Source organism: Aotus nancymaae, unplaced genomic scaffold, assembly GCF_030222135.1.
Source record: "Aotus nancymaae isolate 86718 unplaced genomic scaffold, 86718_ANA_hifiasm-v0.15.2.pri h1tg000029l, whole genome shotgun sequence".
Taxonomy (NCBI): domain Eukaryota; kingdom Metazoa; phylum Chordata; class Mammalia; order Primates; family Aotidae; genus Aotus; species Aotus nancymaae.
Window position 1 is genome coordinate 49,995,114 of NW_026988442.1, and position 12,162 is coordinate 50,007,275.

Genomic DNA, 12,162 nt, shown 5'->3' on the forward strand with positions numbered 1-12,162 from the left:
TGAAGAAAATTAGCTTATTCTCTCAACACTTACAAATATTCCCACACTTCTGCATTCCATAATGCTCTGCTTTGACAAAATTGGGGCCTTATGCAAGCACTTTATAAAATAAAATTGTTCCTTATTTTTTCATCAGCCACAAGAAAGTAAAATAAGAAATTAGATGATGAAACACTTTGGACTTCAAACTAGGCAATACATATTTGTAAGATTAAAACAACTATAAGAGTCCACCTATCATGATCAGTGGTTAAAATGGAGTATTAGACATGTAATTGCCAAAGAGACAAGAAATATGTGTGTTTCCTATTTCTTAATGGCTAACCCATAGGAATAAAATGATCTTAAATGACCTAGAAATTATGGAATTCATTAAGTTGAGACATTAGCTTCTACAAACAACAAAAAACATGGTTTAGTATCTTAAAAGTGCTAAAAATTTTTAAGAAGCTGAATGCCCACATTGAAAACAGCGATTTTATCAGAATCAGGAAAGGCTATAAAATATTAAAGCTGTACACTAGGAAAGATTTAAGGTTTAATATATTACTCATCGATTTTATAATCATGCTTGAGGTTTAGTGTTTCATAGGGAGTGTTAATTTGTGTTTTAATTAATCCTAATTTGTCAAGATTTAAGTATATTTAATGACCCAGAGAATTTCCCTAGAAAATTTCCTAATGTCAGTTATCACAGCTGCCAAAGTCATCCATATGATTAATGTGCTATTTAGAGGAGTCATTTGCCACATTCAGACTTCCTAAATGTGCCTTTTTCAGCCTGCCTTTGGGAATTCTCCCCTCTGCAAATATGCTAAGTGAAATAAATAAAAAACCATTCATTACAATATAGATAAACCCTCTTGTACTATCTGGATATGGGATATCTATTAGAGAATACATTTTCATTCTTTTCAGAAAGCAAATACAGGAATCTACAATCCTATGGAAGGAGTCTGGAGAGACTTGTTTTGGTATTAGAAAAAGAAAAGAACCAACTTAATTATTGACACTCATCCAAACAGAATCGAGAAAATGTAACCACCGTAAGAGAGAGTGTTTTGGAACTTGGGCTTAGAAACAGCAAATATGGAATCTTGTATTTTTGATTTGAGGAAAGAGTAATAGTTTATTGTCAATATATTGTGAATATTTAAATCCATTTTAGATACCTCTATCAGCAGGCAGGTAAAATTTGATCAAGAAGATTAATATCTATCTTTTCTCCTTGAAAGGTGACAGAATAGTGACATATGATAGGAAAAGCAACTTTATTTATTAGGATATTTCTCTCTTCTGACTCCACTGATTGATGCGTAGGACACATTTCTTTAATTAAAATCTGTCACAGTCCTGAGCTAAACTTCTTTTCCATTTGCACCCAACACATGAAATAGACACTATAATTATTTTACTGGTATAAATTTATGTTTAAATCTAAACAATTAATTATTAAAAGTTAATAGGACATGCCATTTTGATGAGAACATACATCAAATCAGAAGTTCAGGCTTATATTAAATTCGGCATACATTCATTTTTGCATTCATTACTCAGTACAAGAAAATTGGAATTTGTATACTATCTAATTACAAATATTAACAATATTATAATTGTATGCCATTAAGTGTGTGTCAGCATATGTACATTTTAGGGAAGTTTTACATAAATTTGAACACTTCTGAATTACTGTCTTGTTTGTTAGATGTTTAGTATGAAATAATACTTTCATTTTTGCTCTCTGTTTTGTGTGATTCCTTTTATGAGTTTTACTATGATTTAATAATGCTATTTTTTGTTGTTGTTGTTTTCGGGTTATTTGTGTTTGAATGTCTTTAAATTGGGGGTCCTCAAGTACTAAACTATAGGGTTGATTTAAGAATCACAGAAAGCATTTCATACTCACTTAAAAGAACAAATTCTCATTTGTAAGTCATGATGTGATTTTGAAAGTCTCAAAGAGTTGTATTCACATAAATTCAAGTAAAGAGGGGTCAATACATTTATAAAATATTCAAATAATATTATATTATAATAAAGATAAAGGATTTGTAGCAGTCTTGAAAAAATTTTCTGTAACCTGAAATTTTTTAAATCTGCCCCCATACAAGCCAGTATTTAAAAAATGACATTAGAGCTTTTTATTTGCCTTAAATTAATTCTTACCTTGAGAATTTCTTTGAACAACCATTTAGTATTATAAGCGTATAGTATAAATGTCCAAATTTGACATGAAAGTAGAGTTATCCCTGTAATATTTTGTTTTAATTTGGGCATTTAGAGAAAGTCTTGAAGTCCAGATATATTTTCAGACATGTTTAATTCATTGTTAGGTTCCCATGCTTAGCATAGTGCTGTCATATAGCAGTGTATTCAGCTGTTCTTGCATTGCTATAAAGAAATACCTGAGACTGAGTAATTTATAAAGAAACGTTTTATTGGCTTATGGTTCTGCAGGCTATACAAGCATAGTGCTAGCATCTGGTCAGCTCCCACAGAGGCCTCAGGAACTTACAGTCACGGCAGAAGATGAAAAGGGAGCAGGTATGTCACATGGCAGGAGCAGGAGCAAGAAAGAGAGTGGAGGGACATGCTACACACTTTTAAACAACTAGATCTCATGAGAGTTCACTCACTATCGTGAAGACAGTACCAAACCATGAGGAATCTACCCCCATGCCCAAACAGCACCCAGCAGGCTTCATCTTTGACACTATGAATAATATTTCAACGTGAGATGGGTGGGACAAATATCCAAACCATATCAAGCAGACACTTAATAAATATTTGCTAAAAGAATGATAACTTCTATTTCAAGCTGCAGGCCATGAAACTGATTCTGGGTGGTGTTTCTTGATCTTTAAAATTAGATTGCCTCAGTAAAACCATGGCTGCAGATGCACGGTGGAAGGTGGCATGTACCTTCAAAGCTTTAAGGCTGGATAGTCAAGAAAGCTGTGTATAATATAGTGGAAATAGATATAACAATCACCAAATCAGCATGCATCCTGGTTTGTACTTGTGCCTTTGACATAGGAACTCTTTGTAGCCAGATCTGCTAGGCCTGGTAAAATGCCAGTATCTGAATCACAAACAAGGAGCTTCTATGTCAGAGTTTAGCAAGGGAACCAACCCTGAAAACAAACAAGTACAGTGAAAGGAAGCCAAAGAGGCAATACAGCTGTGGCCAACGAAAAGGGGTGCCCTGGATAAATATCTTCTTAAGCCTGCCACTTATTTCAGACTTTTTTCAGTGTACTTCTACCTCTATTCCACTACAGCTCCCACTCTTAACTGTCCCTCTTAAAGTCCCTTTACTTAGAACCCAAATCCTAGAGCTGCTAACTTATTTAGGCCATTAAAACTATAGAACAAATAAGACATTCAAAAACTGACTCTTAATTTTATTGAGTTTTACTTCAGTGATCTATGTGACTGACTTAAGAAAGTTAAGAAAAATCTGTTAAGGGCTAACACCATATAAGAAGTCCTTAACCTAGACAAGTTCACGCCAACATCTGTGTATCTTCTCCATTAACAACAGGAGCTCTATAGCTCCTCCAACTTGATGTTATCCTTTCCAATGGATGTCACTTCCAACAGAATAAATGTTGGGGGCTGAGGACATTTAATAAGAAAAATCTTTTTGAAGCATGCTTAAAGTTCTGTGGGTGATTCTAAACCTATTGGAATTCCAAGAACATATCTGTAAATTGATTTTAGTAACTGCCTAATTTCAAAAGGGACTTAGGGCAACTCACAGTGACCACCTAAGTGCAAGTATTGCAAGACATATAACAAGCCAGAAACAGGAAACAAGAATTATAGCCGGATGCAAGGAAAAATAATTCTTAAACTGGTAATGCAATGATGAGCAAAACATTTAAACTCTGCTGAGGCAATAGAACACAAAAGTTAGTGGAGAATATCCTATTAGGCAGACCAAAGGGAAAACACAATAGATTTTTGCCTTTCTATTCCTAACTAAAAAGAACATACTAATTTTTCAGGAACAATAAATTTGTGACCAAAAAACAGAGGAATCCCAAAGTAAATTGTTTATTAAAAATCTTTTTGTGCATGGAAGTGTTTCTACACGTTTTTATTTAAACTGTGGCCACAACTCTGTGAAATACATGTTATTAATTTAATTTCACCAACAAAAGAAACTGATTTTCAGAGAAGTTAAGTAATTTAACCAAAGTCACACTAGTAAATGATGAAGCTAGAACTTCTGTTCAAGGCTATCTGATCCCATAGCTCATATAACACATTCAGGGAAATGGAGAATCTCATCTCTATCTCTTTTCTCTCTTCCAACTCAAAGCATGCTTGCATAAACATGTATGAGCATGTGCACACACACACAGACATAAACACACACACACACACACACACACACGCACGCATGCAATTTTTCTTCTGTTCCAAGATTTACTTAAGGATACTTCATGGAAAATGCCAGAAGTAGCAGCTACAGGCTCAGTAGCTCAGTATTCTTATGCTAACTACTATAATCATAGCAATATCTTCCTCATGTGAAATATAAAATGCCTTCATATACCTTATTACAGGTGAATCTTAAGAGACAGATGGATATATACTTTATTACAGGTGAATCTTAAGGTTCATGTACCTTATTACAGGTGAATCTTAAGAGACAGATGGATATACCTAATTTGTTAACTTCGTGTAATGCTTTATACATCTTTATCTGCATGAGGTTACTTAGAATTATTCAGAGACCACAGCAGTGGGCATCAGGGAGGAGAAGTAATTCATATGCAGAGGCCAGTATAAACTAGGTTATTTTTATACTACACCCCAAAACTGGAGTTAACTAAATTTGGCCACAGCATTCTAAAATGCTGACCAAGCAAAGTGGCCAGCATTTTAGAATGCTGTGTCCAAATGTATTCAACTCCAGTGGGGCATCACTTGCCAAAGAGTCCAAAGAAGTGGTTTAGATGGTAAAAGCGATCAGAGACCCAGACAACTGGTTCCATGTGAAAAGCTGAGTTGATATAAGATTCCAACAAAGAGGAGTAAGGGCCTCCAGCAACCAAACGCAGAAACAGGAAAAGACTAGGCAAGTTATCGTGTGGGAGAGGTCTTCTATCAAGCAAGGAACCTGGAAGGGTCCAGTCACATAAACCAAGCCGAACAGTTACAGTTAAGGGGAGAGATTACAGATGAGTGCCCAGAAACTCTTATCAAGGAGAGGCATGTTTCTTTTGGACCTGAGCCAGGAAATACAGATTCTTCAGGATGAAAACCTGATTTCCTATAGCATCACCAAGCTGGATGAGCTGTCTCTAACAATTGGCACACTATTTATGAGTAGTTTATTGAAATTTGGCTAAATTCAATGTTGCAAAGATTCTCATTCTATGGTAGAGAAACACAGATTGGTGAAGTGACTTGTACAAGAGTCAACCTGTGGCAAATCCGTGACTAGAATTCAGGTTTATGAATTTTCATCTAAAATGCTCCCTATCCATTTCTGTGAGTGATTCCACACAGTGAAGAAAACAAGAGCACAGTATCATGACTATTGTGCTTCAGGTATCTTATTAATCCTCTTTATAATATACAAGTCTGACTATTTGCATCAAAGTGATCCTATACATAGTAGGATCCTTGTGCTTGCTTGAATATTTAGAAATAGTAATAATTATATGTTTTTTCTCATATGATTTAATTTGAAGTTCCTCTGTGAGCCAAATACATTGGAATTGCCTTACAAACAATTCATGATTACTTGTAGCTCTATTTTAGCTATATATTCTATACCAAGGTTGATCCAAACAGATAGGAAATCTCCAAATTGCATAATTGCACTATAAATTGCACTATACGATGTCCCATTCCTCTACATCAAAGCGTATTTAAATAATTCTGCTTGTACTGTTAGGAGAACATCAACATAAAAATTAAAATCTACATACAATACCCAAAATAGCAGGACACAGAGAAGCAAAAGTTGAATGTCTTTGAACCATTGTATACTGAAAATTGTGTGAAAATAACAAATAATTTTATTCAGTTCAGATTGAGTAGCAGTTGTCACAAGCTATTGTTTAATCTGTTCAACAAGTTTTAAATTAGCCCCTGAATAGGCTGTCAAAACAGTAGCACTTTAGAAGCTTACGTATGCTCTGCAAATTCTGGTGCAATTTCCACTTCAGAATATTGGACTACACTTTTAAAGTGTTTTTGTTGTTCTCCTTGCCTTTCTCTATTTTCAGTGCTTATCAAAATATTTAGTATTCATAATGTGTATATGAAACATAAATATTCCAAATACTGTAAACTAATAGCACACTCTGGTATATGACATTTACAAATACCATGGCTATTTCAGGATCAACATTTTTACTAATTATAACTAAGATGTATACCAGAAATGACAACCTAAATTGACTTGAGATTCTTTTAAAAGGTTGATTGTCTTTCTAGTTGTACCACCTTTCATTAGTTATGTCTTATTAATTGTCACATTGCATTATATCTGTACACAGTATGCCACATAACATAATGCAGGGAAAGAGAAGCAGTGTGAAAAGTTGTAGGCATTACATTTTAATGAGACAGCATTTGTATTGAATCTGAATGCCTGCAGTTAATTCAGAGAACAAGTATTTGAGTTAAAAATTTTGACATGTTTAGCAAACCAAGTATTCATTAAGGTAGGCGAGGTAGAAGAGTTGTAGGAACTCCAGCGTGACAGTGACTACACCTGCAGTTTTGTGAGCAAGAAATAGACTGTATTTCAGGCGGAGATACCCAGAATGCTGGTAGTATGAAACTCTCTTTTTTTTTCTTCAGGTCCTAAAGGGTTTCCCAGAATGCTTACAAGCTGACATTTGTCTACATCTCAACCAGACATTGCTGCAAAACTGCAAAGCCTTTCGGGGGGCAAGTAAAGGTTGCCTCAGAGCTTTGGCAATGAAGTTCAAGACCACCCACGCACCTCCAGGAGACACCCTCGTTCACTGTGGGGATGTCCTCACTGCACTTTATTTCTTATCCAGAGGCTCCATTGAAATTCTCAAAGATGACATTGTGGTGGCTATTCTGGGTGAGTGTTTTAGAAGTGCATGGTGACAGATTCAGTGATTAGCTTGTAATGCATAGTTTAAAATGATTAGAAAAAAAAAGACTGATGTATGTATTTATAAGAATGGTTTAAGAGTAGTGAGTAATTTGTAAGCTGTATTTAAAATTCAGTTCAAACCAAATTAACCTTGCAGAAAATATGTTTTCTTAACTGTCTCACTTTTTCTCCAACGTGTAAATGCTTCGATGATTCTCTTTAAGTTCTTGGCAGCCACCTAGACATTTGAAGCCAAATTTAGGAAAATAGTAATCATATTCCTTTTTTTATGTTAGAGGATCTTAGCTTCATGCTTGATCCCTCAACACCTAAAAATAAAATATATGTGTTGCAGAAAATACTTGCCAGCATGTGCCAAAGCCCTGCCATGAACTGGGTTTATGTTTTGATGGATTTAATTTAACCACTGTGCACTTTTGCACTTTTACCTACTGTGTTTGATTAAATGGAATCATACAGTCCTTAACTAGGTAATTAAAATAGACCTATGAACGTAACAACCAGGGATAGAGGTGATAAAGAGACGAAATTAGTAATAATTTGGGTGAAAAGAAAGCACATGTTTAATCTGCCTCTTTAAAAGTAAATTTAGGCCATGTGAACTTGTAGTTCTTCTTTAGAATATTAGGACAGTGGGGAAGAACAAGGAAACAGAGAAAAATACAGTCAATTATTTTCTTCTCCTACCACATAGCTGGTAGGTTTAAGCCTCACTCTCCCTATAATAACACCTATCCTTAGTTTCTATAAAAATTTGCATTTTTCCCCTGTGGATTATCAAGTTCCACTTAAATAGTGAGCATGTAATTCAATGATTTTCTGTCATTCAGTTTTTGATGTTCATATTTGATGGTTATCTCCAATAGGACAGGATGTTGTCTGTTTTCCCTGCTGCTATACAGAACCAGAGTATGACATAGCATAGAACTCAAATACATGAATAAAGATATTCAAGTGATTTTCTTATGTATTTTGATAATTTTATTATGTTAGTTTTTTTTTTTTTTAATTTCCCAAATTGACTAAGGTGTACAATTTGGTTTTCTATCCAATAAGCTGACAAAGAATAAATACATATTCTAAATCATTTCAATGTCACACAATCAAGTTAGGTTTTCACTAGATTTGGCCAGGACAGTTTGCCCTGCTATATTGCCAGGGAAGGAGGATGCTTCATTGCATTTCTGAACTTCAAATCAGCCAGTCCTGGCTTCTACAAGAAGGTAACAAGCTTTCTTGCTTCATCAAGTAGTAATTTTAGAGTGATGCTAAGCCATATACATGGACTGGCTTGCTCCTGGCTCAAATACAGTCATGTTGGTAATTGAAATACAAAGCCCATGCTTAATATAGTTCAGAGCTTTCTTAAAAACAGTAATATATACACTAAGCTACCAAAACTGTAAAAAATATCAGGAGATTACCCTTTTCTGTCCCTATTTCCATGTAAGTCGGCCCCGAAAATCCTTACAAATTATGATCATTTATCCTGTTTTTGGAAGGCTGATACATATTTATTTAAACCGTAGTTAATGTATCCTTTCTAATGTCAGTATTTCTTACAAAGCTAGGATATGGTGTTCAATTTCTCACTATTGAATTCCCTTGTAAAACAAGAATATTACAGCATTTTTTTATTAATTAGAACCTTATTATTTAAAAGTCTTTGATAGCTTCTACAGTGAAGTATACATGAAGTTGTCTACCAAAAACTAAAATAATATACCCAAGGAATTTTTTCTAAAAATAAAAAGAAGCTTCAGGATAGATACGAGAGAGTACTGTTTTACATTGCCATTGATTATCTTTAAAAGTTATATAATCAAGTAATATATCAGTATTTATTAAGTATAGATACCACAAGTACAATTTTAAGTACTTTGATGGTCAGAAACAGAAAAATCTAAGTGGCCATGCCATTCAGGGACATCATTGGAAGATTAAATATACAGTATCAGGTGTGTAAGAACTTTGGCTCTGGAGTCAGGATGCATAGGATTTACTTCTGGCTGCTGTCTCCCTCCCTCCACTTCATTTAACTAAGAAGGTGATGTTAGACTAATTAGTTTATCTCTTTACTGCTTTCTGAATTCATAAAATTGGGATAATTGTGAGTAATTCCTTCATGAAGTTATTTTAGGAATAAATTGAGGCAACACACCTAAGCATTTGACACAGTGCCTGGCATCTATTAGTTCTCAATAAATATTTGTTATTGTTGCTATTGTTCTTATCTTTGTCATTGAATAAGACCTTGTAAAGCAGGTCGTATGTGACTAGGCAGAGGTGATGGGGAAGGCCTGTTAGAAGTTAGACACTGAAAAAATCCTAGATTTTACAGAAGAGCAAGAAGGACAAACTTCCCAAACAAAGGCCATATAACAAAAAGCAGGACTATGTATGTTGAGAAAATATAACCAGATTTATTAAGCAATTGGATATACTTACTAAGGGCAAGTTCAAAAGTGGTATTAGGAAACAAGGTGTGTTCCAATTGTTCCACTAATCCACTAAGTGTTAAAACAACTCCACCATAACCCCTTGCTCAGCACCACCTGCACAGACCATCCCAAGACAGAAGGATTATGAATCTGACTCAGTGTGGCCTTTCTCATATTCCTGGATTGACAAAATCAGAGCACACCTACCTGAAAGTATCTTTAAAATACTCTATGGCAAGACCCTATGCGAGGAAAGTGGGGCATACTGGACTGAAGGTATGTTTGCTACATTCTAGATGCTTAGCCAGATAATCAAAATAAGGAAATAAAAAGACCAGTCACCCTTAGAGACAAATTTCCAGTCAGCAAACATGGGGTGGGCATTTAGTTGAGGTGCTGAAACTTTGCTGCCCAAGTGACTGTGGGCTGTTGGCTCTTACATTTGAAATCTCTGGATCAGGGATTGATTAATTGTTTAATGACCTCCTTTTACTTTTAGAAGGAAATTGTTGAATTTGGATTCCCTTTCTCCACCTCTTTTTCTTTTCTTTTCCTTTTCTTAGGAAAAAATGATATATTTGGAGAAATGGTTCATCTTTATGCCAAACCCGGAAAGTCTAATGCAGACGTAAGAGCCCTCACATACTGTGACTTGCATAAGATTCAGCGAGAAGACTTGCTAGAGGTTTTGGATATGTATCCTGAGTTTTCCGATCACTTTCTAACAAACCTAGAGTTGACTTTCAACCTAAGGCATGAGAGTGCAAAGGTATATGTTAACTGTTTTTTTATTTTATTCTTGAATTACACAAATTCTTTTGAAAAATCAAGCAAAATATTGCAGCAAAAGTTTGCCAATTTTGAATATTTGGAAGGAAAGGCCAGGTGAATATTAAAATTTATTTATTAAAGGAAAGAAATGTAGCCTAACTGCTTTCAAATATGTTGAATAATTTCAAGTAGATCAATTAGGTTTGATCTTGTAGAAACCCTTAGGTGACATACTTGAGTTAAAATAGCCTTTGTTTATAGTGTGCCAATTATTTGCTAGAAATGAATGATTTTAAGCTGTTGAAAATTGCTTGAGTTTATCTTATATAGAGGTTAAAATGTTTTCACAGCTATTATTTATACTATACATTGGTTATCAATGTCTACACAATAATAATGAAAAAATCTCATTCAAATTTAGTTTTCTATTTAATATAATTTCCAAATCAGAGAAGTATAAATTAGTCAGGTTTTATAGTATTGTCAGTTTTAATGCTGCAGAATGAAGAATATATGGTCGAATAGAAATAACAGTTTAAATAATTGTAAATGTAAGTTAACCTAGAATAAACTTCGAGTGTGGCCCTTAGGTTTCTCACAATTTTCTACTGTGAAAATGTGCCCTTATGAGCTATTACTGTTCTATGGCTATAAAACTTATGCTGTAACCCAAATTTTATTACTAGGTTATTCCTCTTCCATCCTTTTTCCCCAAAAATTTCACAACTCCACTCCAATTCTAAGTGCTTTTTTAAATCAGAAATCAAATACTGAGTGTCTGATACTTGCCAGTGTATTTAAATGGTAACTAATATATTCTCTGGGGAAAAAAATCCTGAAGTCAATAGTTAGGTAAAAGGGGGGTAGATTTAATACTTTCTGTATTTGTAGTCATTTCCAAGTACCATGAGAGGTTTAAAAGAGAAAGAGAAATTTTAAGGACCCCTAGAGACCATTTAATATCCTGACGTGCCAGTTCAGATAATTCTTTCTTTTTAAAACACCGAAGTTTTTTTAAATTGAGATGGAAAAAGTCTAGTTATTAAAAGCATATTTTTTATAATGGTTTTAATTCAGTAATTTGTCACAATCCCAGTTTTATGTCACTAACCTCATTCTGACTTTGCCTTGAAAAATACCTACCTCTCTTAACTTCTTTATATAAAAGTTTAGTCAGCACTCAAATAAACGGGAGCTTCCATTTTTATTTACAAGGTAGACAGTATTAGACAGAATGAACCAGAGAGGGAAGAAGGAGGAGCTGGGAGCAAAATAATAAAGGGTTCAAAGTGTAATGTTTATGGAATTCGACCTTGTATTTATTGTTGTGAAATTTAACCTTGTGATAATTACCATGTCATTTAAACATCATAGCTAATTTTAACTAGCTTATACATTTTTCTTTGGAGTACTATAAGTTAAGCAAAGTTCTTTAAATTACTGCAATTGACTTTTGAACAAGATGGGAATTCAGGGCACCAAGCCTTGTATAGTTGAAAATCCACATATAACTTTTGACTCCACAAAAACTTAAATTATTGATAGCCTACTATGGATTAGAAGCCTTACCAATAATCTAATCAGTCAATTAACACATATTTTGTATATATTTTTATATACTATATTCTTACAATAAAGTAAGTTATAGAAAAGAAAATGTTATTAAGAAAATCATAAGAACAAGGAAATATATTTACCATTAATTAAGTGGAAGTGGATTATCATAAAGATCATCATCTCATCATCTTCACATTTAATAGGCTGTGGAGGAGGAGGAAGAGGAATGGTTGGTCTTGCTGTCTCAGGAATGGCAGAGGAAGAAGAAAATTCATG

At 34.2% G+C, this 12,162-nt stretch overlaps 1 protein-coding gene across 1 annotated transcript in view; it reads left to right on the forward strand.

Annotated features, from left to right (window-relative positions):
- The window catches only part of KCNH7 (potassium voltage-gated channel subfamily H member 7), a 471,595-nt gene that overhangs the window by 434,497 nt on the left and 24,936 nt on the right, over positions 1 to 12,162 (forward strand). The window contains exons 10-11 of the mRNA XM_012440583.3: positions 6,829 to 7,081; positions 10,122 to 10,327. Of these exons, the coding sequence (XP_012296006.1) occupies positions 6,829 to 7,081; positions 10,122 to 10,327 (459 nt within the window). The remainder of the gene's footprint in view (positions 1 to 6,828; positions 7,082 to 10,121; positions 10,328 to 12,162) is intronic.